The 27,081-nt window shown below is 41.7% G+C and overlaps 2 protein-coding genes across 8 annotated transcripts in view; both read right to left on the reverse strand.

Annotated features, from left to right (window-relative positions):
• Positions 1-1,067: 1,067 nt before the first annotated feature.
• Positions 1,068-11,484, reverse strand: WEE1 (WEE1 G2 checkpoint kinase). 2 transcript variants are annotated; one of them, XM_062494906.1, is made up of 11 exons: positions 10,876-11,484; positions 8,614-8,822; positions 8,049-8,115; positions 7,793-7,965; positions 6,778-6,899; positions 6,079-6,225; positions 5,593-5,688; positions 5,428-5,513; positions 5,166-5,336; positions 4,926-5,071; positions 1,068-2,461 (listed from the first exon to the last, which is right to left on the reverse strand). In XM_062494906.1, exons 1-11 carry the CDS (start codon positions 11,437-11,439, stop codon positions 2,311-2,313), a joined length of 1,932 nt encoding a protein of 643 aa, XP_062350890.1. In that variant the 5' UTR covers positions 11,440-11,484; the 3' UTR covers positions 1,068-2,310. The 2 variants fall into 2 exon arrangements, with proteins under 2 accessions (XP_062350890.1, XP_062350891.1); XM_062494907.1 differs by lacking the exon at positions 10,876-11,484 and adding an exon at positions 9,369-10,757.
• Positions 11,485-18,549: 7,065 nt separating this feature from the next.
• Positions 18,550-27,081, reverse strand: part of ZNF143 (zinc finger protein 143) — a 37,476-nt gene continuing 28,944 nt past the window's right edge. For 5 of the 6 annotated variants that reach the window (XM_062494185.1, XM_062494186.1, XM_062494187.1 and 2 more), the window contains 5 exons: positions 26,322-26,549; positions 24,954-25,102; positions 23,478-23,639; positions 22,552-22,698; positions 19,771-20,585 (listed from right to left, as the gene is read on the reverse strand). In XM_062494185.1, coding sequence (XP_062350169.1) covers positions 20,502-20,585; positions 22,552-22,698; positions 23,478-23,639; positions 24,954-25,102; positions 26,322-26,549 — 770 coding nt within the window. In that variant the 3' untranslated portion in view covers positions 19,771-20,501. Of the gene's footprint in view, positions 18,564-19,770; positions 20,586-22,551; positions 22,699-23,477; positions 23,640-24,953; positions 25,103-26,321; positions 26,550-27,081 lie in introns of those variants that run through there. The other variant, XM_062494184.1, reaches the window with a different exon arrangement.

Here is a 27,081-nt window from a genome sequence, read left to right on the forward strand (position 1 = left end):
CCTCTCACCCAGATCAGTGATAAAGACATTAAACAGGACTGGGCCCCACACCAATCCCCGAGGGACGCCTGCTACCAGCAGGATACATTCTCCATCCACCACCTCCCTTGGGCCCAGCAATCCAGGCAATTTTATACCCAGCCAGGAGCACAGAAACGCCTCTACTGATAGTACAGACCTCTGAAAATGCATCATGAGCAGCACAGAACTGTAATAGCTGTAACAAAGGTTCTCACACTACAAAGATGTCTATCTTTATAGTTCATTCCTCACTCACCAACTCATATGTCTGACTTCAGAAGTACGCTTAATGTAGATGAACATTATAACACTGCAACAAAACCATAAATTTTAAGTTCTCTCACGAACAAGGTAGAGCTATCATAAAAAGTAAAAACCTAAAGGTATCCCAGCATATCAATTTTTACTGATAACTGCATATTCAGTTATCAGTACAATACCACTATTCATACACCTTAAACCAATACTCTGAATTTCACTGTCATATGTCTAGAACTGAGAACTCTTAGTTATTTTTCTGCTAATTGCAAAGCTGAATTTTATGAGTCCATAGAATTCAGACACAGCTTCTGAGTCACCTGCAGCTCCACAGTAGACTGATCTATCCATCAAGCCTTTGTTTACTCTCTCTTCTTTACATGTGCCTTCACAGCACAGAACATGCCATGATTGTATCCCTGAAATATTCCAACTCCTCCCACCGTTTTCTTCCCAACTTCTAAATCTGCAGTTCTTTTCCCATTCTCAGCAGTTCCTGAGTTTTTTCCCCTTACCTCAGCCCCAGCTATTTCTTCACATAGTTTCTGTTCCACCACCATCACTCCCGGGTTCCACTTCTTCCAGGTCTCATCTTTCCTGAGGCTGCAGAGACAGACTGCTATGGACACTAACACACGGACTAGGATCCTTCTAACTATCAGCCAGTGTCTTATCTCACTCAGTCCCACTCCCATGAGGAGGAATCACAAACATTAGGCATGAGTGGGAAGCAGATCTCATCAGGACTTGCCATAGCATATTCCCAACTCAGTATTTTATTTCTGTAACTACAAAGTTAAATAAGTGTTAACACGATTTTAAACAAACAACTTTTAACTTTAATATTCAAATCCAACACTAGTAAGAACAAATAGAGCACAAAAGGGAAACATTCTTTTAAGTAAAATGAATGAAGAGACAAGCCAGTAATCAGAACAGTTGTTCTGTCAGCCTAGGTTCAATATCAGCACTGGTTCCTTGGCCACATTCTGTTCCACATTTTGGAACGCCAAACTGAATAGTTAAGATGTGTCTGTTGGCATCCTAGACTGCAGTTTCTGCATAGTACACTATAAGCATGATCAAACTTATGTACATAAACAATGAAAAACAACCTGAACACACTAAACAACTATTTACAAGTATTCAAACACAAAAAAAAACCAACCCAAACATACAAGAGGCCTCAAGAATGGGCAACTGAAGAAAAATACGAACATTCAGAGAACCTTATTAGAAAGAAGAACAAAACATCAATAGCAAAGACATTAACAATTGCACTACACTAATACAGAGTCCAAATATTAAATTGGTGCATTTTTTCCACAATGCACTAGCTTTTAGAGAAAAATGCTGCCTTCACTAAAATGCAGCTTACATTGTTTCACTTAACTGCTTGAACAAGAAGCCTATTAACAAAATAATGATTGTTTTAATGCTACAGTTTACAGCAAGGAATTGAACTAAAAATAGCAGCAGTTCCACATGGCACTTAATTCCACAGGTTCCTAAGCTGTGGTTTATGCAATGCCTACAAAGTGCTCCCAGTTAATACACAAATAAAATTCACAACAAAAGTCTACCTGTCATCAGGTACATTGACTGTAGGTGGCCTTAAAGCCTGTCTTTCAAAATTTATTCCCCCTCTGCTCCAAAAAAAAAAAAAAAAAAAAAATTAACTATCAAAGTAAGGCCCTTTCCCTCCTCCTTAAAAGATCAGGGATATTGCTTTTTATTACAATGCTGTAACACTACAAAGCAGCACACCACTATAGTGGTTAACCCTGGGACAACGTAACATCTAACAGTGTAACCGAAAGGATTGTGGAATAACATCCAGGATCCTCTACAGACAGGGGAGTAACCGAGTCCATTCACTCCTATGGTTAATAGAGAATCAACCACAGAGTACAAGGAAAAACCCAGAAGTAACAGCTGTAAAACTGGTGATACTGATGGCAGGGTAAGAAACCAGGCTTGGGCCTGGCAGAGGAGCCATGGCCATCTCTGCAGTTCCTCTGCACTCCCTGGTTAGTAGATGGTGAGGCTCAGGGAGCGGTTCATCTTCTTCCCGATGAGCCGCGACAGGCGGTTCTGTGTGGTGGATCTCGTGGTCATCCTGTCCGTGAACAGCGCTCGCTCCTCGGCCGCGGCCTTCGCCATCTGGGCCTTCTTCAGCTCTCTGCAACACAGGGACACAGTCACACCCAGCAGTACCCACCAGGTACAGGCTTAGCACAGCAAGAGACAGCGCACCAACTACAGCAGGTCACAGTTCAAGCCTTCAGGTCAATTTTAGGTCATGCTGAGAGCATCGTGGTCCGCATCCACCTGTTTCCAACCAGAGGGCACAGGTGGGATGCTCATTACTTGTCTAGATGTTCCTTTGAAAAGCAAGGGAAGGAAATGAAAAACCTCACACTACTCAGGTTCTGAAATCCAGCTTGTAACAAGCAGCTCAACACATTAATTACCGGGACACAGTAGGGTGCCTTTACTTCCTAGCACAAGGCAGGTGTTAAAGTTGGAGTTCATGATGCATAAAGGAAGCATATCCAGCCACACCTGATCTTCTGTGGGAGACTCAGCCACTTAGAAGAACACAGGTGTGGGTAACTGGCAACAGACAACTCAGGAAGCATCCTTTCCCTTTTGCATACCCACATCAAAAGCTTATCACCACCTCCGTATTTTTTGCCTAACAAAAATGGGAGCCTGCGAGGCACAGTCACTGAAGGTAGCACAGGCCAGTGCTCCTGTGCAACATTCTGCCAACTGTTCTGTTTCAGAGAATTACCAACACTCAGGTGAGGACAAAGATAAATTAAACTCCAGAAAAAACTGTAAAATAGTCCAACTAAAGAGTACAGCTACCTCTATAAAGGTTTTCCCCATACAGTGCTTTTCTCCTTTCTTCAAATAATGATATATGGCTAAACCTCAGCCTTTCCCCATACTCTCTTCCTTCCACTATCTCAAACTATCCATTAAAGAACTTTCTCTACTATAAGAGCTAGTTTTTGTAATCTCACTTCACATGTGGCTGCAAAGCAAAATCGAATTTTACAAGCTTGCTGCATATTGGTGTGGGTGTATTCAATTTTAAGCTACATGTTTTAATAAGCAATTCCCATTCTTGTTAGCCAAAGTATTATTCAGTAACACCTGTGTCCCATCTAATCACACCCACATAATCACTGTGCCAGTTCACTGAAAGAGAATGCAACTTATTTTCAGTCCTCTTCCTTGTGAGCATCAGTCACAAATATACACAGGTGTGCTCGCCCAACCACCACACCATTACCAGGAAATTGAGTTCTACAATATCCTTCCAATCTTCCCTAGAAGTCTTGACTTCTTGCCTAGAAATCTTGAATTCTTCCTTCCTCTGAAGAGGACAACAGAGTAGAAGAAAATCTAAGTTGCCTTAAAAGGATTCTTTTCACTGAAGATTATTTATACAGCAAAGTGGTATTTTAAATAGTTCAAATGCAGAAACTCAGGAAAAAACAAACCCAAAACAAACAAAAAAATCCATCTCCCCCCAAACTACCTGAAGTATCTTATGGAGCACTATGCCACACAACATTAAAAATTACTGTGACCAAGTGTTCCTTTTAAATCATTCTTGGATTTACAAGGATGTATCCTGGTTGCTGGGCCAGAAGGAGTCTTCACAAAACACTAGCTTTGCCAGTCTTCTCTTCAAGTGATGCAAAAACTATTTTTGTGTTCATACAAGCAGCAAGCAACTTACCTCAGCAAATCTGCCTGTTATAGCAACCTGCACAAATTGCCTGATTGTTCTTTCAATGTAATTCATGACATTATAAAGATAACCAGCTAATCTAGTACATCTGGCTGTGGTCAGACTAGCAATGGCAAGATAAGCAGGCAACAGTGGAGTGAACCTGAACATGGAATCAACATCTCCATTCAAGACAAACCACTCAAAAAGAAATCAGTGTTCTATAGTCCCTCATAAAAGTCTGCCTATTATGCTTAACACATGCAAAGAGAATTGCAGTGAAAGAGTCAGATGGCTGCTAATTAACTTAACACTTCCCCTGAAACTGAAGCAGAAATAAGACTTTCCTAAAGGGAATCTCTTCTTCCAAGTTTTAGTTCAGAGAGAGTGTTTGAGCCAGGGGCAGGACAAGATGACCTTTGGATACAAATGATTCTCTGGTGTTCCAATAACACTGCTGTGTACAGGTCAAATTAGTCCAATAATATTCCTGATGTTCCATTTCATATAAGTTCAAAACAGGTCATTGAAGTAGTCTTCCAACATTTTAATGTACAAATGACCTAGGAAAACACAGACTCAAATCATACAAATGTAAGCTAGACTACACCTGTCACAAAAGTGTGCACTGTCCTGAAACATTTGTTTAAAAACATAATGTTTTGTATGCCTTGAATACTAATAGTGCTGTTGAAATTCCTTAGAGTGTTCAACCAGTTCTTTCTGTGGAGAAAGTTTCTTTTAAAGCTCCATGACCCACTTTACACTCTCAGGTACGCACATGCATACAGATTTGTGGATCTCACCCACAAACAAGGACAGTCCTGTTTATCATCACTCTCAGGTGAGAGCCTGTTAGAAATGAAGTCCTGTTGAAGGACCACAAGGACCTACTTACTTCTGCAAGAGTGAGTTCTTGAATTTTTCAGCATTCAGCTCTATCCGGAGCTGCTCTGCGCTCTTTTTTGCGGCAGAGAGAAGCACTGAATGCTTCACTAGTGCCACAGCTGAAGGCCTTTTCTCAGGATCAGGATTAATCATAACCTTGGGACAAAAAAAGAAAATAAGGCATCCTTGTCAAGGCCAGAAAGACAATAAATTACACTTATCAGTGAACCACTAGTACAGGAGTTCTTACTTTCAGTAAGTCTAGTAATTCTTGAGAAAGCACTTGTGGTAGTCTGGGCAGTTTTCCTTGCCGAATTTCATGCCATTGGTCCCCATTAGTTGGAAGTGGCTCAGCCCCAGCAGCACAGACAACAGTCAGAGCCAGAGCAAAAATATCCGCTTTTGGCAAGTGAGTGTAGTTCTTGAAAAGAGAAAAGAAATCCACCATATTTTTCCTAAAGGAAACGGCACACAAGCCTAACATCATCACTTCCCACAAACAGAACAGTTACCTCTTGTAGGACTTCATTTGCAAGGAAACGGCTGTCACCTTCTTCCACTTGAGGACTTGAGACTCGAGTTACATGGCCCAGGTCACCTGCAAGGAGAAAAGAGTTACTTTCCAGAAGACAACATGATGATGCAATTCTTTCGCACACAAGTGTTTTGTTTCTCACCTATTTTAAATATGACTCTATCAGATGACCAGTCGTCATCATCACCTTCCTCTAGAGTTATACTTGGGACTGATGTTCTAGATATGAAAATGTTACCTGAAAAAGAGCAGAATTGTTGACATAAACATTTCTGTACAATTTCTACTTGACCTAGTTTCACTACAGTTTGCTTTAGCCACACAGAAGTTTTATTTGTATATATACCCTGTTAAAGAGTAAGAATCTATAACTGACTTGTTGTGGCCCCTCTGCTGGGAAAGCAGCCAAATGTTATGCAAGTAGAGTCAATTACACAAAAAGGACCAAAGATAAACTCAACAGTTTAGGTCTGCTGGCCAATTTTATAACTGACATCTTTGTGCTCCTATTCAGAACTTCAGGGAAGAATTTACAGTTAGTAAGGTGTGGCTAACTGTTCATTTTTCTACAGCAGATGAAATGAACTGAGCTAATTGTCAATAGAGAGTAAAGCAGTTACAAACTTACTAGGTTTGATATCCATGTGTACCAGGGACATTGAATGAATGTACTTTAAACCTCGAGCCACTTGAAGCAGCAAGTCCTTCAGTTCTGGTTCAGTAAAGTAACGCATATTCCTGTAATTTTCACTTATGGCATCTGCTAAACTGCCACCTGAAACAGCATTAAAACCAAGTTTTTTTACATCAAACAGCTGACAAAGTAATAACAACTAGCTACCAAATTAATTGAATATATCACAAAGAACTTGCTGGCAGTATGCAGTAACTGCAAATGATAGTGCTGTATCCTCTTTTTAGCCATATAACAACATAATAAAATTCTTTTCTCCTGTAGTTGCCAAACAAACTGACAGGAGATCAACACAAGGGAAAGGGCTCTCTCTCTCTCTTTTCCAAATCTCTGTCAGGGCATCAACAGTAGCAAAATGCTTCAGAAATCAGGTTTAATCTCCCTTTTTACTGGAAACTCTAGCAATTTTCCCTATTCCAACTTGTACTACTGTACAGAAGAAAGAACAGTTCTACTGCTCACAAATACTTCACAGTACTTTGAGTATGCTTGAACATGCATGACATGGTCTGCAGCTTACTATAGTATTTGCTTCATCCACTTGAGAGAAAGACAGCATGAGCTATGAGTAGGGTAATCAATTCCTAACTATTGTTAGGAGCTTGTAGATATCTGTATTTGTTCTTTACTTACCATTGCAGTATTCGTTCTGTATAAGCATGTGATCATCTTCTGCCCATGCAGAGTAGTACCTCACTACATGAGAATGCTGTCCCAGAACTGCATGTGCATAGACCTCTCTTAAAGCATTCTGCCTGTTAGTCACAAAAAGTAACAGCACATGTGAGCATTGTGAGGTGAAATTAGTACCATTTCTTATTACAGTAAGTGTTTCTAATTAAAATCTTACTATTCAATTCTGTAGCACCCTAAGTTGGATTTGTACTTATGTCCAAACAACACAAATAATTTACATTATATTAAAAGACTTAATGTATGGAACATCAAAAATTCAAAGTTTGGTGTAGGAGCCACACTTCCATTACATAGTTGCCAAGCAGTAGCAACAGCAAACTTTGAGATGCATGACTGAAGTTTTAGGGAAAAAATAAAAGTGCTCATAAGCCAAGGGTTTGACTGAACTCAACATTCCCTAAATTTTAAGTCTGGTTTGCAATTTTGAGCACCTCAGACTTGTATAGTTTTATATTATAACTATTTGAACACATACTTGTAATATAAACTATTTGAACAACTATTCCCCACACTATTTTCAAGTGTGGAAAAAAGTCCTGAATCACAGGCTCATTCACAAATGCCAAAAAATACTCCCAAACTGACTTAACTCTGCATGTCACTCAAGCTGACAAGGATAAGGACCCAGTTGGGAATAGTGCCTTCCTTTTATCTCTCAAAGAATTCCTTTGCAAGGAAGCATTATTCCCACTTGGAGAATAATCTGTTTCCACACAGAATATTGGGACAAACATCTGGCAGGAGAGGGGCCAACCAGCCTTTTCTCCCCTGTACTGCACAGTACCTGGGTGGTGAGGGAAAAAATTAAGTAGCTTCAAAATTCTATCTATTTTACATTTAATTCATGTTTGATTTATACTGGCCTCTTAAATGCCTTCTCTAGACACCAACACAAAGAGCCATGTGAAGAAGAAACACCAAGAGAAGACTTTTAAGAGCAGGAAGTACTCACTCATCCACTGAGCCAGCCAAGGGTTTCTTGGAGCGTTTTATTGCATAGATGCAGCCATCCAGCCTCTTCACACACTTAAACACAGAGCCAAATTCACCAGATCCAATCTTCTCCAATTCATGGAATTCGGTTGCATACCGTGACTTCATGTTACTTTCTGTTATTGTTATCCTCTGCAAAGATTACCAAGAAAAACATTTAGATCTGCAGATTCACAAACTGCTAAAAGTAGCATCAAGGTTTAAAGATTAAGTACCTTAGCAGGTCTCATGGTTTCCTCTTCAGGCTCTCCATCGCTTGGTTCCATGTCCTCTCCACAAGAGCTGAAATTCATACCAGAAATAACATTGTTTAGGTAAACTTAAGCCCAGAAGCTGTTGAATTTTTATGAGATCTAATTCTCCTATCTAATTTTAGCTAACTAATTGAACACTAGACATCTGTAAACACAAACCCATAAAACTGCTATGCTAATATCTCTGTCATTTTTTTCTTCATGTTTCACACTTGTATTTAATGCATTTTTTTCCTCCTCCTCCTCAAAAAAAAAGAAAAAGACTGTACAAGGCCCATTCCATGAGTAGAAAAAGACCAGGACACAGCCTAGTGTATCCTCTCTGTACAGTAATTAAAAGCTCTAGTGCTAAATGATTATTTTATGGTATCATGCATCTTGAAGCACATACTTTAAGAGCTGTATTATACATTGCTAACAACCTGCAAGAAAAAAATACTTTCTTAGAAGCAATTTGTAACAAAATTTTTGCAGCCAGAAGTAGTTCTAAATACAAGCTTAACAAAGGAAGCTACAAGTCACTCACTCATTCCAGTGTATCCTCTTCCTCCTACGACATTTGCCTTCAGAGTTGTGTAGGAACATGGAATCAGGAGTGAAGGGATTGATGTTCACATGAGGCGTTTGTCTAAAATCTTCTTCCTGCTTCTCTGATTTCCCAACATTCATAAACAGCGAGCCCCCTCGAAGTTTGACTGAGCTGGAGCCTAAACCTTGTGCTTTAGAAAGCAAACTCTGTATTCAAATTAAAAAACACAAACCAAAACATTTACAGCCTTGATACTGCCTTAGACATTTAACAGTCAGGTCATGCCTGAAGCCATCATTACAATATTGTCTAATTAAAAGTACCATCAGTTGTTTAAATGCTTGCATTTATATGAAAAATAATTTCTAAGAAACTATTATGCTTTGCACTCTACACAGAAACAGTTCAAGCAAAAAAGTATTTTTAAAAAAATAGGAAAATGATGATGAGAGTAGCATTTTTCTATCTCTAATAATTTCATTCCTGAAACTTCTAAGATCCATCTTTGTCCATGAAATGAACACAGATGAAACTCGAGGACCATCCTCTACTGTATCACCATTATTTTCATTTACATGATGTGGAAGCTAGGTCAGACACGAAATGACCTTTGGTTTCCACAGATTTAGGCGACAATTTAAAAAAAAAAATCAGCAAATGTAATATTTAATACTGATGCACTGGTGCATTTTCCTGAGCCTACAAAAAAAGGTTCAAGAATTGACAGCATGGCTGCAGCATCAGTTAAATACCCAAAAGGGATCTTCTGGGTGGTAATTTGCCAGACCAGGCATTTTCCAGACATATGATGAAACCTCTTCCAGTTACACTGGGAAGTCTGCACCTGAGTCTCCTTCGTCCCGGTGAAGATGCTGATGACTGGATCACAGGCAAGAGCATCACCTTATCCTAACAATAAAATAAAGATTTGACAGGACTAAAGCTTAAATCATCATAGGGAATCATCATTAAATCATCATCCCCTCAGCACACGGGAATCTCAACTGCAATCTTCAAATCTGCACTAGATTTGCACCTGTGCTTCTCAGGACACATTTCTGTACTTCCACTGGACACCTGAACCAACTGATTCTTCCAAAGATAACCTCTCCAAGATAACCTATATAGAATCTGGGCTCCTAATTTAAGAATCCCACTGAACTGCTATGTTAATAACTTCTTTTTAGTATCTATCGCATTGTGCAAAACTTTTGTATCTGTGAAGCATTTGGTCCTGCAAGGCATATAAACATCGCCAATTTTAACTTTTACAAACTTGTACCACTGCTTTGTATCAGTGAAACCTCACTGGAGATGGAAGCTGTAGAAAACCAATTAAGAAGGAAGCCTGCCCCGCACCTTAAGTCAGTTGTTTTCTATCTATAGTCTATAGGCCCTAGGAGATTATCCCCGGGGATTATCCCAGGATTACTTCTAAAGGGCTATATGAAAAGTAATGAAGAAAGAAAGCAATTACCACTAGATTTAAATCCACTGTACGGGATTTTACACAGCGTCAAGTTCAAAAGTTGAAATGCCTTTCAAAAGTCTCTATTGACAGAGTTAAGAGCTGCCCATCTCTCCCTCCAAACTTTGGACTCCTATCAGTTTAACAGCATCGACTGCTCAAACAGCCTTTCACGTTTCATGCAGAAGCGCAGATACTGAACCAGCGCTGGCAGCACGACAGCAGCACTCCAACGCGACAGAATCACAGAATCCATGAGGCTGGAGCAGCCCTCTGAGACCACCGAGCCCAGCCCATGACTCAACACCGCCGCGTCACCCAGACCACGGTACTGAGTGCCAGGGACAGCCCCAGGCACAGTGACTCCACCGCCTCCCAGGGCACTCCATTCCGATGGCTCATCACTCCTCCTGTGAAGAAATTCCTCCCAGGACATGCCAGCTCACCGAGACACGCGCAGGATCACACCCCAAATCGACCTTTAACATTTTGGCTACGCCCCTACCAGCGCCCACTCAAGCACTCACTTTAGGAGTTTTAACACTCCGCGCTCGCGCTTCCCAAACACACATTCCACAAAACGCAGCCCAACTTAGAAAACTTTTTTAAACTTTCTGTGCTACTAACAGATAAGTAGGCGGCTCGCCCCACGCCCCTGTCCCATCGGGAGGCGGCGCCGCCCGGCCCGGCCCAGCCCGGCCCCGCCCCGGCCGGAGCCCCCGGCGCGGAGCCGAGCGGCGCCCCCGCCGTTACATAACGGACCGGCCGGGCCCGGCCCCGCCCCGGCTCACCTTGGGCGTGTGCGGCGTGTCGAACAGCCGCAGCTTGCGCAGGGTCTTGTGCGGCGGCGTGCCCGGGTAGTCGGGCAGAGGCGAGCCGGGCTCCTCGCCCCGCGCCCCCCGGTACCCGCCGGCCGCAGGGTGCGGCGGAGAGCGCTCGCAGTAGCGCCGGCCCTTGTGCGGGGCCAGCGGCGAGGGCGAGTCGAGCAGGAAATAGGTGCCGGGCGACTTGACCGGCGAGGAGCCGAAGCCCTCCTCCTCCCACGAGTCCCCTTCGTCCGGCAGCGGTGCCGCCGCCGGCTCCATCTCCTCCTCCTCCTCCTCCAGCAGGGGCGGGTCGCTCCGCGCCGGGGTGCGCGCGGCCGAGAGCGGCGAGTCCGCCTCCTGGAACGCCGAGTCCTCGCCGGTGCTGTTGGCGCTGCTGCTGCCGCAGCCTTCCTCCTCCTCTTCTTCCTCCTCCTCCTCGCAGTCGCTGTGGCCGCTCAGGAACAGCAGCTTCTGCCGGATCGGGGCCGCCGCCCGCCGGGCCAAGACGCGCCGCGGCGGCGCCGCCCGCTGCAGGCTGAGGAAGCTCATGGCGGCCGCTCCTGGCCGCTCCTCGCCGCGCTCTGCCCGCTCTCCGCCCGCGTGCGCCGCCAGTTCTGCTCGCGCCGCCCGAGAACGGCCCCGCCGCGCGCCGTTCGGACTCCGCGGCTTTCCCGCGACCGTTGGTCACGTGCCGGGCACGCCGGCCAATCGCGCCCGCCCACCGGGTTTGAAAACACGGCGCGCGGGGGCGGGGCCGCTTTGGCGCGAGCGGTAGGGGAGGACCGGGCCGGGGCCCCGCCCCGAGGCGGCCGCGCGGACGTGTCCGCCCGTGAGGCGCGCGCCCGCCGCCATTTTAGCCCCGGGGCGGCCCCGCCCGGGCAGCGGGAACCGCCCGGACACGGCGGTCGGGGCAGCGCCCGGGGCCAGAGCCCGCCCGGGGCTGCCGCTCGCGTGCAGCGTGGTCTCGCTCCCGTAGAGTTGCTAGACCCGAGTGCGCAGAAGTGTCCGTAATGATAGTCTTTAATATATTAACAGTAACAATAACAACAGCGCTCTCCGCGCCAGTTAAAGACGCCTTTTTCCTCTATTAAGCGCAGCCGGACCCGTGCCCGTGTTCCCAAAGGTCGCCGCACGTGGTTTAAAGGGCAGCACCGCAGCCGCCTCGGCGCAGCCCGTGCTGTTCCCTCCTGTGGGACGGTGCCACACGGAATGGGCCCTGGCACAGCAAAGGCCGTGGATGGTGGGTGCTGTGTGTCAGACGCGTCCCCTGCAGGTGCCACCACTTGGCCTCTCGGTTTCCTTTTCCGTCTGTTCGCACCCAACCAATCCACCTGCCCCTCTCTTGTGAACAAACCGCCTTAAAACGAACCCCCTGGGTAACAGAGCACACGGGAAAATATTTTTTTTTCCCAGCCACGGGGGTCCCCAAGAACCCAAAGCTGGCCAGCTGCGTACGCCTGGTGAGCTGCTCCGTGCTGCCGCAGGCTCTCCAGGCACGCAGAGCATTCCCTGGACACGGAGGCAATGAGGATTCAGGGAGCGGAGTGGAGCAGAGCGCGCTGGGATGCTCGCAGTGCAGCTCAGCCCCTCTCCAGCCTCCTCCCGGAGCTTCCCCTCCTTGCCCGGCAGACGAATCCTCATGTGCTGCCCATGGCTCACCCCTATGAGAGCAGAACCCCGGACCCACAGGGATGTCAGGGTCACCTGTTCCACTTCTGGCAATTCCTCCTTCCTTAACCTCTTCTGTCTGAAAATACCTGTGTCTTTGCAGAGAGCTGTCCTGGTGATGAGCCACAGGAATGCAAGTTTTGAGATTTGCATTTTGGGGAAAGCTGAAAACAGGTTTCAGAAAACTGAAAGTAGCCAACATAACCAGTGAAAATGGAACAGAGATAGAACTACATCAAGCCAAGTATGACTGCACTTGGTGTGCAATAATTTAGAACCACAATAACATCCCATTACAATATTGATTTTTTTTTTATGAGATGCCCTGTATAGCAAGTACTAACTGAAGCATTCGAGTTTTAGAACAGATGATGTAAGAGAAGGCTATTTAAATTTAGAATCTCCACCACCTCTTTCTCCATTCAAAGCCCACAGAGGGAGATGTAAAGTAATTCTTATAAAGTGACTCAAAACTTCCTAGCCACTATCTGTGGCTTGCTTCAGTCATATATGAAGTTTCCTTTTCTTTGAAAAAGTTTATAGACTGTAAGCTTTCAATAAAGCCCTCCCCCTGTAATGTCAAAACTTGCAGTTTCCTTCCCAAACTGAGCCTAATATAACTCACGCTTTCTGGAGTTTACAGACACAGGTATTTGGTGACAGCAAGTGACAAACTGAAGTTCAGAAGCCCCGTGGTAATTGAGTTTAAGAAATGAATTACTAATCACTGGAACAGTTTAGTGGGACAAAATCAAGTAGAACAACTCGGTGTTTGTACAGAGAAGAAATATTTCTGAAGAGAAGACAGGAGAGGAAAGAAAAAAAGAATAGCAAAATAAGGAAAAAACAGTAACACAGTGATTTTAAAAGAAAGTTTATTTGCAATTAAGAGAGCAACGTACTGAATAAGGATGTAGCTAACTAAATGCACAGCCACTATGTCAGAGTTCACAGGCTCTGAACTTGCACCATTGCTCTTTGCTGTAGTCTGACAGGACCATGAACACCTGTGTTGCAGAGATGACTTTTAACCAGACTGATTGTGGAGCTCTGCTCCCTGTCTCCTGGGACACCTGCAACGAGCATGAGGAGCCCTAGGAGCAGCCTACCTAAAGAGCCCCACAGAGCCAATTCCCAAAGAGCTCTTGAGCAATGGACACCACCACAGGGGGAGAAAGCTGAGTGAGGAGGAGCACTGCAGGCTTTTCCACTGTGCCACTCTCTCTGAGCCAAATCATCCCAAATTCTCTGAAGCTGATTAAATTGCACCTTTCTACTGCTACAGATCTTGCAGACTCAAGCCCTGGTTCTTCCAAGTAGATGTAACAGCACACAAACTGATGTCAAGGCAGTGCCTGACTGATATTCCTACAAATTAACGGTTTTCAGGGTATGTATTTGCAAAATTGGCTTCTTTTCCTTTTTATAATACTTGTTTTTAAGGTGCACTGAAGATTTTGCTACTGGAAATGTTTATCTGGAGCAGTGCACACTCACAGGCAAACAGCTGCTTTTAACTAGGAGTTTTCAAACTCAAGGAAACCATTGTTTCCAACTTTTGTGGGTAGCAGGGGAAGTCAAATAATGGTGAATGGGGAAGAAATAGAACAATGGCCAATTTGTCTGGCTGTCAGAACTGCCAGAGAAGTGGCATTGCCATCTTGTCAGGATTCCTGCACTTGCAAGCTCATCCAGAATCCTGCAAAACCACTTCCATCAAATTGGAAGAGTTCTGCCAAAATCTGGCTGAAACCCATTGTACATCAGCCAGCATAATTCACCTTATTATGAGAGTTCACCTTACCATGAGAGGTGTACATGGAGGGAAAGGGCAGAAGAGGAAGAAGGTCAAGTTGCTTTTATGAAAAACAGAAACACTACAGCCACCTGTGCCAAGGCCATTGGTGGAGAACTGAGAGCAGAGAGAGATCTTTGCTGTTTTCCCAGCTTTTATCTTGGTTTTCAGCAGGTACCCAGGGACCAGTGTGCTTATCACCCATGCCAGTGATGCCATTCCAGTGTTCACACAAGACTTGGCATATACAGGGACAACAGCTCCCAGTGGGAATGTGCCAACTGGGAGATGTTGTGTCTGGGCCACTGACAGCCTAAAGGTGAGCAGTTTAAAGATTATTTTATCTGGGATTGTGCTGCTAACAGCTGCTGTTAGCTGGCAACCTCTTTCTCTTCAATTACAAGGTCCGAGTTATATAAGTTTCCCATCAAAAATGGACTTTGTATATCCAAAAACATGCCAATAGCTGGTGCTGCCAATCCTTGTTCTCTTTTTAGTCTATAGTCTGCAGGCAGAGAGGACATTTCTCAGGGATTTATTCACCCAGGAACTCTAAATAATAAATGCAAGAGAACAAGGTAGAGACTAGGAAGGGGAATTTGACAGCACTATGGTTTCCACAAAGTAAAGAAGAGCTTCTGGATCCAAAATCTCAGAATTTCAGGGAAGATCTGAAGGTACTCAGAAGTTAAAATGTACAAAGTACATTTAAAGAGTACAGGTTGTGCCAAGCAGTCACATACAATTCAGTTATTCTCTATGTTTATGAGAGCACACACTCATGACAGTTTTTTGTGACTCCCCTTTTTTTGCTTGTAAGTCTGCCTCTCAACACTTGAAATCTGCTTAACAAGAAAATGGCAAAACAATCTGTTCCTGAGAGTTCTATTCAGGTAAAAAATTTCCTCCAAAACATCTGAAAAGTGGAAGAGACACAATGACTGCCACGACTGAAACAGGTACAATAAGAATGTCCCATTCCTCTGTTGAGGCCAAGTTAAAATTATCAAAATAGAAAGATTTTGTACCAGCAATTAAAAACCCCACAATGTCTAATGCAGAGAAACTAAGTAGTCACTGTACTACTAATTTACCTCCATCCCTAACCTGTTTCCTTTTTCTCCTTCAGGGAAAATGCAAAACTGTAAAAGAGGTACTCTGCCTTTTTTCAAATCTACTACTCTTCTTTTAATAATATATTATGTGCATCATTTAAGGTAAGACATTTTACAAACATTTTTAGGTGTGCAGATAAAAAGATTTTTTAAAAAACCTGTCTCTTACTGTCTTGAATGTATCTGTTTAAAAACAAAAATAGCTAATCCCATCTGTTCCACACACCATTCTTGCACTTTCAGATTTTTCAGTCGTTACAACCTATATTCAAATCAGAATTAGCCCTACACCAAGGCAAAAACCTCGCTGGAGATGTAGCTTTGGACCATTGTTGTGTCTCCAGGAGGTCTTAACATCCCTGTGGGTAGTTTCTGTTGTGCCAGCAGACCTGTCAGATGTTGGGAAGTCAGCCTCTTCCCCTTGTCCTCCCTCACTAAGATTCTGGTTCAGGAAACCTCTCAGCAAATTCTACAGAACCAAGCAGTAACACCATGGAGAGTCTAAAAGGCTCTTCAAAAATAACTAAAAAGTGGCAGCCAATCAACCTAAAGGCTGATGATGGATTTAAACAAAAGAAAGGGTAAAACACTGGGGGCGTTGACAACCACATAAGATACTTTTTACTTATAGGAAAAGTTCCACACAATTACTTGTGTGTAAATGTGAAAGTGTAAATGGTTTGTCATTCCTGTGAGCAAAACGCTGCAAATAATTAAACAGAACGCTAATAACCCAAAGAAAACCTCTTATTGTTTCAGAACCTGAGATGGATTGGATTTAAGAGGGTCACATTTCCAGCAGAGATAAATACACAGACTGCGTAGGAGTAAGTGCTCACTTGTTGATACAGGCTTCTGTGTTTATTAGGATAATTGATATAAGCTTGTATGTTTATTGGGATAATTAAAGTCTGCTCTGAATATAACCCTCAGTTAGAAAGTCTGGTATCACCCTGTTCCTGATAGGGTAAGGTGTCAGCCACTTAGTGCTAATGGTGATGGCCTAATGAGATTGTTAGATTTTCCTCTAGCCAAGTAAACTTCACCAGCAGAATGAAAAATAGAATCAAAGGAATGCCAAACTGATGGGGCATTTTACAATACACACAGCAAGGAAAAATACTTGATTCTCTGCCTCGGAGTGCAGTTCATTACCTCCAACAAAAGAACTAAAATGGTTCTTGATTTTTGTTTTGTTGTCATAGGTGTCTATGCCTTAGAAGGTTTTTATCTATAGAGCACAGGATGCTTTCAGGAAAATGGTGTTCAAATATATACTTTGCAAATAAAAAAAAAGTAGGAGTACTTTATTATAAACAAGGGGCTGGAGTTTGATTTTATGCATCTGCAAAGACAAGGCAATTTCCATTTTTTCAAGACAAAATTGATGCATGCTGAATAAATACATCATTTAGAGCTTTGTTTTAACTCTAAGTTAACAGCTGAATAGGACACGAGCTACCTGTCATTTCTAGTCTCTCAAAACCTTACTGCTTAAGAAAATCAGTTTGCATACCACCCAAATATTAATGACATTTCACCTGTGCTGTTTGAAAATTACACAGAAAATCTGTTTTCATTCAATGACAAATTCATAGTGAACAGAACAGGTTTGTTATGGGGCACTTCTGCATCTTGGTCAGCCTAAAGTTCAGAGTCTGATAAATCTCAACAGCTCTAGAACTGAAGTTGCCAGATTCAGAAACATTTTCGATCTGATCCTTACTCCACACCATCTTTCCTTGGTGGCTAAATAGCGATTAAATAAATGGCTTCCTGCCCCTGGGGAAGGCTCCCTGAGCGCACTGGGGAGAGCACAGCGGTGCAGAGGGATGTCGCTGCTACAGCACAATCCTCACATAAACCAGAGCAGAGTGAGACAAATGTCGGCAGTATTTGAGGGGTGAGGAGGGTCAGGAGCCGGAGCAAAGTTTAGGAGGAGCCTTCCGAGCTCAGCCGTCCTGCCCTGGTGTGAGCAGACACCACACCCCGTGCCCGTCTCACACCCAGATCTGCGGTATCGGTCAGCTGGGCTGGGTTAATCACACCGGCAGGGACCAGGGCTGTTTACAGCAGCATTTACTCCTACGAGAACCATTAGCCCTTGAGGGCAAAAGCCGTCCTGTTGTTATGCAGAGTGTGTCTGGCACAAGAGGTCATCAGCCTGGAGCACCGAGAATAATCACCTCTTTTACTATCAGAAGATAGCACTGCTTTACTATAGTAAAGGGAAAAACAGGAGAAATACGTAACAGGGAAAAGGACCTTGACTGCGAGGTCCTGAAAGACTTTGGGCTTATTCCTTCGTGGGGAGAATCGGTATAGGCCCGGAATTGAAATGGAAGAGAAAAATGGTGACTGGAAATGTGGGAGTCAGTCGGTAAGAGGCAGTGATATACTGAGCTGATTTACTTTACAGGGTTCATCTTTTACAAGTTACTTCTTTCTAGTGTGCCAAAGAGGAGTACAATCTGTGGGTAAAGTATAGAGATTTCTACTGCCAAACACCCAGTCCTGGCATTTTCTTCCTTTTCCTGAAATCCCTTTTGCCAGTTTTCCTACCTATCTAACCCGATCTTTTCCTTTCTAAACCACTACAGAACCTTCCAATGCCAACGTGCAGCATCAGCTACCAAAACAGCTCCTTCCACTCCTGGCTGAATGGAAAAATCACCAAGGTCTCTCCACACAGAAGATGAGTCTGTTACGAAGGCAGGCCTTGCAGCTAAGGCACACAATCACCTCAGCTTTTCTTTAAACACTAAGCAGTCTAAGTCACTCTATCTTATTTATTCACTAAGTTTTCCTTTGTAGAGATAGCTAGCAAAACGTGGAAGCACCACCTTTGGACTTGGGAGTTTTGCAAGAGTAACCGGTAAGGTACAAGCCACAGAAATAATTTTAAAAATACTACAGTTTACCTGACTGAGCTGGTTGTGAATGAACACGTTGCAGCAAAACAACTTCTATGAAAGAGAAAGAATACTCACATTTGTACAGTGGTCAGGAAATGTCCTGGGAAATCAGAAGAAGTAAGAACTGAAGTTATTTCTTTGCTAAGTCAAAGCCACCTTTCCAGTCACCGTTTCCAGAAACTATTAGCAGTGAAATTTAAGAAAACAAAACAAAACAAAAAAAAACCTTGAACATTCACATCAAATGATACAACTTTAATTTCTAAAAGGTGATAAGTACTAAGAAACTGATCTAGTTGACAGGCAATTAATCCTCCTTGCATAGTACATTTATCTCCATGGGATATCAAGATTTACAACATTTCAGGAAAACTGGCACCTAAGTGAGCAAGCAACCTCAATCCTATACAAAAGTTACAGACAACCTCAATGTTTCAAGTTTTACTTTGTAATTTATGCAGAGAATAGCCTTTGCTTTTGTCCCCATCTATCCCACAGTACTGTATTCTCTCACTGCACTTTACAGCTGGCTTCTGTGTAGAAAACATAAAAGGCTGCAACCCACACTGATACAGTAATTCACAATAAATTGGCTCATTCTATTCAAACTTGGCCTTTCTGAGGTCAAATAATTCAAGGTACTTAGTTCTGGACTTTAGTTTTTCATGTAGGATGTGCACCTCACAATACTTGGGATTCTTTAATAGAGATTTTGTCCAGAGGATGCTCAGTCCTTCCCTCGAGAAGGCAAAAGGTGAGGCTTCAGTTTCAGAAGTGCTCTTGATGCCAATCTAAAATGAGCACTGAATCTTACAGGAAGCCAAAAATTTTTAATTTGCTTAACCAGCTTGCTAACAAGAGTAAAAACACTTCTTCATATTAAAAAAATTTGAAAGTTACATTTTGCTGTGTGTTATCAACATATCTACAATGGATTTTTTTCCTTTAGAGAATGATAGTTGGAGAGGAGCATTGTACTTACATCAACATTAATCCCTTTTTTCTAGTAACTTGTGTCCTGATTTTCAAAAGCACTGATTATCAGCACATCCTAGGAACTGAATGGTAGCAGCAGGCACTCAGAACTGTTGAAAATAGACTATTAGTACTTGTACTTTTGCTGCAAATACACCATTTGAAAATAGTTCTCTTGAAAATGGGTAACTTCACCTTTTAGTGAAAATCACTCTTGTAGTGTTTTAGAATGTCTGAAAGAACTATTACCAGTATTTACTTAATACACTATAGTGGGTTACAATCAAAATTAATGTAAAAAAATTAAGTTTATGATAAATAAACTTTGGAAAAATTTATACAAGGCCGTAAATAAATAATTTGAACTTCAGTCTCAGTAAGAGGTAAAACAATACGTCACACGACAATATCATCCTATCTAAACAATACAATCTTGCTATATTTTATTGCATAATAATTTGAGAGTAACATCTTAAGTAAAATATGTAAAGAAACAAAATCATTAGATTTACTTTCTTTAATATTGAACAACCAGTTCTTTGTACATAATCCAATTTAAAGATAATATAATTAGCACTTCCAGCATTAACAGTCAGTATTTACAATGAATGAGATCGGGCAGATAATCTAAAGAGTATTCAAATCTGTATGAAACAAATCAAAATACGAAGATTTACAGTAGTAGGCTCAAAATCCAAGACTTTTCCATTAATGGAATGCAATTTAAAAAGGCTTTGTTGCCTTTATTACTTGTCAGGGTTCCTGAAATGGTTATTTAAACAGCTGAAATCTTCAGTAATGCCTTCATTATTTGTACATGACATTAAAAATTAATTCCAATACTTCTGTTTTTTACTTGCTTGTAGACCAGTCTGAAATCTGAAGAAAGGATAACAAGGAAGTTTACTATATAATCCTAATTCCATATTCCTGAACGCAACGGTTGGAAGTAGATGATGTCAGTCCATTCCAAGGGTTATGTACACAAAACTTAGAAAATGTTCTTCACTCTTGCATAAAGTGTGTACACAGTATCAGTGAGTGGGGGACTTCAAAGTTTTTATGGGCTGTTGCTGGCATGGACCTTTGTTGGTTGAAAATAAAATACCTTTCACTCTATTGTTCTGGTAGCAGTTCTGGAAGTTAATCATCAATCCCTGGTGTTTCTCCCTGCTGTATTCTGGAGGCTATTCTAATGGCTTCTTCCAGAGACTGTTGTTCTCCAAGCTGAAACAAATGCATTTAAACAGAAAGAAATCCAAAATGTTACACTTGGATAATAAATGCATCAAAAAAGATCTGAAAGTAAAGATCTAGATATCAAACAATACTGCACCCTAAATAAGTGTGATGAGTATTGTCACACCTCTCCTGGGTAATATATAACAGCAGTTATCTAATCAAAATGACAATTAAGATAGCTGCTCATAGGTGATTACACTGGGTTTCTATGTAACTACCAAATACATGTGCTTCAAAGAACTGCTGCATGATAAACACACTTCATGACCCACAAAGTAGGTGATATTTTACTTGGCAGATATTACAAAGCTCACACAAGGCTTGCAGAAGTCACAGTGGCTGTTGCATTACATTTTATCGCTGGTAAGGCAAACAAACATTTTCAGTTTTCTTAATTCTGACTCTTAATTTCTTAATTTAATTTTCTTAATTCTGACTCTGACTCTACAGCTCTTTGGAACACCACGTGACATTAATTTATAGAAAAAGTGTACACTTCTTGCAGAATCCCAACTGCTTAAAAAAGCTGTTGTGATGACATTGTTTGATTCTACAGTTAGTTCAGAGAGGAAATTATCTGGTACTATCAGAAGCAAGATAATCAATCCTGAATAAAGACAACTTGACACAATTTTGGTAAGGAATCCATGGAGTTTTATAATATGTTCATAGGAACACTGAAGACAACCTCAACTTCACAAAAAATGTAAAGCTGGCCATTCATTACCTATTGGCTCTGGAGAAACACATCAGAGTGTGAAAGGTAAAACCAAATTGTGTGACCTAATGGGACAATTCCAAGAACCTCTTGTTATTTTTACAGTCACTGCATATCACATTTTGGATCCACTAAAATAAAGAACTCTTGTTTTCACCTAGTTAGGGCTTCAATAGGACTGCCAGGCTACAGGCTTTACCAGTACTTAGAAACCAAATGGATTAATTCCTTAGTATCAAAGTACCAAAAAAAAAAAAAATCAACAGCTTTTAATTTTGCATTCTTTCTCTTCTATTTGTGTATTTTAAGTTTAATTAATGTAAAGAGACTTAAGTTAATGTTCCATTGCTGGTAACAGAAGAGGGGCCTGTGCAGAGAGTGCCTGTTTTCTTTTCATTCAAAGGACCCACTGCTGATGGTGCAAGTTACTTTTTTCTCGCTCTCATGCAAACAATTGCCTTTCTGACCTGGTTTCTCTTACAGGCAGTTTTGATTAGTGCCAACTTAGCTCAAAAGAGAGGAGTTCTGAATTCAGAGCTTCTCAACTTTCAACAGCATCTGACATGCTACTTTCCATTTAACAAAGGGTAAAATAACAATCTCTCATTTCTGCTTGAGGATATTAATACTATTCCTTTCAATCTGAGCTCTTTCATACCTAGAAATTACCTTTTCCTGACAGTGTTTGAACAATGTGAGGAGCTATTTACAGAGACGGCTTGTACTGTGCTGGTTTTGCACACAACAGAAGGTCACTATTTTCAGAGATTTCTGATTATTAATCTTTCCATATAACTGTTTGCACTATTTTGCTGTTAGCATTTCAAGGTTCAAATAACAAATTTGCTAATTTTGTCAGTTCATAGCAATTTATCCATGAGAGTTTGGCTTTATATGTGCCAACCCTATATGTAAAGCTGAAAGATAAACCAAAGCACTTTTTCAGCTGTGAGAAACCTGTGAGTCCATGAACAACTCAACTGACCTGAAGTTTGGCCCTCCCCCAGCCTTCCCCTTTTTCTGGAGTTCTACAAGTAGATTTAGAAAATCAGATGCTGTTTATTTCTCTTCCTATCCCTAAACATTATTTTAAATATGAGATCATATGTTTGTGGGCTATTTTTTTTTCAGGGAAATCAAGCTTATTCAAATAATTTTATTAACTGACAAGGTAGCTTCCAGGTCTAGAAGTAAGAAACACTCCAAAAAGCCCCCAGATTATCCCCATCTTACCTGTACTGCAATTTGTGTCCCATTGGATGTAGCCAACAATGTAACAGGTCTAGTTTCTGTAGTCACTAGATGGTGTCCGTGCTGCTGGTGTCCCATTTCTGAGGAGGCACTGTGAAACGCTGCTAAGTCTTGGGCCACAATTGCAACCTTCAGGACAAAGGGACAGAATCACCTGCCTGGCAGATCTGTTCCTGCTCCTCACCTCGTGCCACCACTGCCTTCACAGTTGCATTCAAAGCTGGGATCGCTCATGAGCATAATGGTATTGTGTGAAAGAAAAGCTGCCATAATTGTGTTCTCCAAATTATCCACTAGCTCTTAAAATATAAACATCCTCAGGACTGCAGCAATTTAGAAAGTGAACATTGTGACTACTTACACAGAGATTAACAAGTACCTTCATTTTCATGTGGTGCAATTTCAGAACAGTAGAATACATTTTAACTTAACATCGTATTTGTACTAAAAAGTTGGCTGCTTTATCTGTACATTAAAAACCAACCCACAGATATATACTTACACAAATATTTCCCATCTGCCAAATAAATTACAGTCCCATGATATTAACCAATGAAATCACAGTTCATACTGGATTCTATTCTTAGTTCTGCCACTCATTTACTAAGTGTCATTGGGGAAAAATGCTTGGCATTTCTAGGTCTTATTTTACAGACAGCTAAATGAACCACTGGAGTGGTACCTCAGATTTTTCTTCTTGGTGCCCATTTGTTTTTAAAACATTCCACCATCAGCTGAGGTACAGCACTAGAGCAGAACACTTACGAGGGGAATGTGTTGGCCAGGTGCTGGAGACCCTTGCCGAGACAAACGTACATCAACGCCGGAAGCGTGACGGCTCAGGGAATTCCCTGAGCGATTCCCGCTCCTAAAGGGACGGGACAGGTGTGCAGGACAGCGTGTCTCACCTGCTGGCCCTCGGTGCCCTCTGCAGTGACCATGGCCACGGAGTGCGTTCCCGCAGAGGAGATGACGGCGTCGTGGGCAGGGACCGTGATGGTGGTGCCATCTTGTGTCACCATGGTGATGGTATTGCCGATGGCCTGCATGTCTGCCTGGGAAATGTTCACCTGCAACACACAGCAACTCCTGAGCCAAGGCAGGCTTTGACTGCTGCTCCAGTCAGAGCCCTCATTCCACCTCCTCGTGGCTGGGATCTACCAGTTCATGACCTTTCAGATACACTTACCTGTTCACACAAAAGAATTTGAAAGAGGCTCATACTTAATCCCAGAGCCTACAGTTCCATGTTAATCAGAGAGTATCCCAAATAACAGCACGATAGATTATCTATGCATGTGTCTTACACAGAGGTCAATGGGATTCAAAGCTCTATCACCTGACATACTTTGATCTTGATGGAAATACTAAAGAGCCCTACGAGGGCTTAGAATTTAAACCACAAATAAACAATCCATAACAAATTAATTATATAAATTACTGATGTCTCCAGTATAAATGCATTAGGGCATCAGATATAATTTCATGTTTGATTTACAAGGTAATAAATCCCAGAACTGAAGTCAAGCTGAAAGATAATTTAAATGTAAGAATTCTATGTCAAGGTTTCTGCAGGCCCTCATTTTAGAAGGTAAAAATGCCAGTTACTTAGTATTGCTACAATGGCCAGAGCTGGCAATATAACAGGCCCCTTGGATATTTTATTTCAGTCTAAATTCAGAATATATCTTCCATATGTTACTGGTATTTCAGCTGCCCTGCCAGCTCATACAGAAACTTTTTCCCAAAAGCCTTCAATATACTGCCACAGTGAATCAAGAGAGTTGTGCTAAAATCCCCTTCCAAATTAATTTCATATGAATTCCTTAAAAATATGTATCCATGCAAAACCTTAAAAAAAAGACAGCCATAGGCATGTTCAAGTGGAAAACAGTATCAAAGGACTCCTTATTCTTTACTTTATGTTAGAAACTGCACACTACCAACCAAACTGCTTGTCAAGGAAGCACCTGGAGTGGAAAGACTTCCCACCCCTCAACCCCCCAAAGTGTGTGCAGAGAAGACAGTGAAGATGCCCATCAGATGTTAACAGCATAATCTTGGAATTGTGAGAAGCCTCAGAAACAGGCTGCATATAAAGCCATTATTAAAACAGCCCTTTTCAGAGTGACAAGGATAACAAGGAGAGACCAATCCCCTGCCTTTGTATTAATACAGTCTCACATGTCAGAATATGTGGTTTCACTTAGGTATTCCACAGCAGGCACAACCCTAAACATATCCTGACACAGCTCCAAAGAAGCTTCTTTCTTTAAGAAGCCCACAAACATTTATCAAGAACCCTGTGTGATTTCAGAAGCTACAAACCTGAGCCTCAATTCTCAGCAGGATTGTGTCAGCACTTGACCGCTGTAGTTACTTACATGTTGGGTTCCATCCTGGGATATTAGTGCTACTTGTTGGCCTAATCCTGACTGAGTAACTGTAGCAACCTGTGCAGAAATGACATCTTCCCCCTCCACACCTGTCACGTAGGTGATCTGGGAGCCTTTGAGCACATCTTCACCCTGACCTATTGGATACAAAGAAGGCAAGAGGATACTTCACATACTCCAAATGGCTGCAGGAGAGCAAACAACAAGGATTAAGTCCCAGTCTTGTCTTAAGGTTTTAAATTTAGTGGAAAGATGAGAAAAATAAAAGAAGATACCAGAGGAAAGTCAGAAAGTCTTATTTTGGGAATGAGGGGTATAATCTTCTGGCAATGAGTCTAAAGACACATAAGTACTACATACACATTTAGTTTGTACATTTCTAATATATTCATTAAATGTTAATCTCTTCATGCAAGGGATTCCATGCAAACACAACTGGATTTTCTTTTTTTAAAGTTATTAATTAACAAACATACAGAAGAACATAATGATGCCTTTGTGTGAAGATTTAAGTCAATTCATTATCTTGATAAATGTTTAACCTCACCAAATGAATGTTATCACTCCTTTAAAGGAAGGAATTAAATTATAGCAAGTCTACTTGAAGCATTCAGTGCAGTTTCCCACAAACATGTAGCAAAACAGCTTTTCTAACCAGAACAGTTTGTGTGGATATTTTCTATCTTCAGGCACATTTAAAAATCACAATTTTACAAGTGTTTGTCCTATCACAGTATTTTCCTCAGTCTGATCCTTTATGATCTTAGGATCCAATACTCAGGATAGCATGAACAGCATACTCTGTAGTATGCAGAGTACTGCAGCACAGCAGCTCCTTTTCATCTCTGCCTCTAAGAAAGTTTACAGATACTGCTCTAAGCTACAGCAAAACCAGCCCATATCACTGTGCTGCAAAAACAGATTTTTTTTTTCTCAAGGCAGGGCCTTTACTCCTACACAAAATATTGTTACCAGCCATGGTGTTTTATATATACATACTCTTTGAAAAATCCCTAACAAAAGTCCAGTAAGCTGTAATCAGTTTATAGTCTCTCTGGTCCCTTCCCCACATTCATGTTTTCAGCAGGTTTGCTGAGACTGCAACTCAAATTACCCTTTTAATCCCCTGACTGCTATAAATGAGTTTATTATCTGGACAAGTACCGTGCAATTTCTGTTTACAAGTTGCCTACTACCCTAACAAGTCTTACAGAGCAATTAAGATACCTTGTTAAGTACTTTAACTTTTTACCTATGCTTTAATTTCACTGGCTATCAAAACCCCCCAGCAAAATATCATCCAGCCTTTTCTTTTTTTTTTTTAACAACTAGAGATTCAAAGGTTGTAATTCTAACCTGGAGGTGGCTCAAAGAAAGCCTCTTGTTCTTCCTCAATGGGCTCTGTGTCATTGTGTGCTGTCCGTTTGTGCATAGCAAGGGTAGAGATCTGCTTGTAGGTCTTCCCGCAGTGATTGCAGTTGTATGGTTTGGAATGAGTATGTACAACATGATGTTTGTATAAACTGGAATACTCTGTGAAACGTTTATCACAGCCAGGAACTGTACAGACATAGGGCTTCTCCCCTGCACGGGAAAACAAAAGGTATAAAGAGAATATTTATTCAGGATGCACAGGAAAAATTGTCAGCAAATTATATTTAGGGACAAACCTTCATTACCAACCATACCTTAATTTCAAAGGCAACAAAGAAGCTCAGGCTCACGAAGTTCATCAATGCAACATTTTACTGTCTTTTCAAGAATTACTGCCAGTACAAGTTGGGCCCATTTTTCTCCCTATCATTCCATCTAAAACATCCTTCTGATGAAGGCAGAATGATACAGGCTGAAAGCTGCAATTACAGTTTCTCATTGTATTGAGAATTTTCTTCTTTTGTTACTGGAAGCCCCATAGTTCTCCTCGATGATCAGGTATATTGATTGACCAGTATCACTTTTGAGTATTGAAAGCTCTGAGGAAATCCATAGGATGCATGTGTATAAACAATTATGGTTTCATATAGAAACACCTTCCATTTAAAAATCAATTAAGCAAGTGTCCACGTTACATAGCACACTAAAAATATAAACTGAGATACAAAACGTCCCTCTATGA

The sequence above is a fragment of the Cinclus cinclus genome, chromosome 6, assembly GCF_963662255.1.
Source record: "Cinclus cinclus chromosome 6, bCinCin1.1, whole genome shotgun sequence".
Classification (NCBI taxonomy): domain Eukaryota; kingdom Metazoa; phylum Chordata; class Aves; order Passeriformes; family Cinclidae; genus Cinclus; species Cinclus cinclus.

What these genes read in the sequence shown, in the direction of transcription:
- WEE1 (XM_062494906.1), bottom strand. Translation starts at nt 11,439, where the DNA reads ATGAGCTTCCTCAGCCTGCAGCGGGCGGCGCCGCCGCGGCGCGTCTTG. An exon ending in AAACCATGAGACCTGCTAAG is followed by an intron (nt 7,966 to 8,048) that starts GTACTTAATCTT and finishes TAATCTTTGCAG; the next exon opens with AGGATAACAATAACAGAAAG. An exon ending in TTGGCTGGCTCAGTGGATGA is followed by an intron (nt 6,900 to 7,792) that starts GTGAGTACTTCC and finishes TGTGACTAACAG; the next exon opens with GCAGAATGCTTTAAGAGAGG.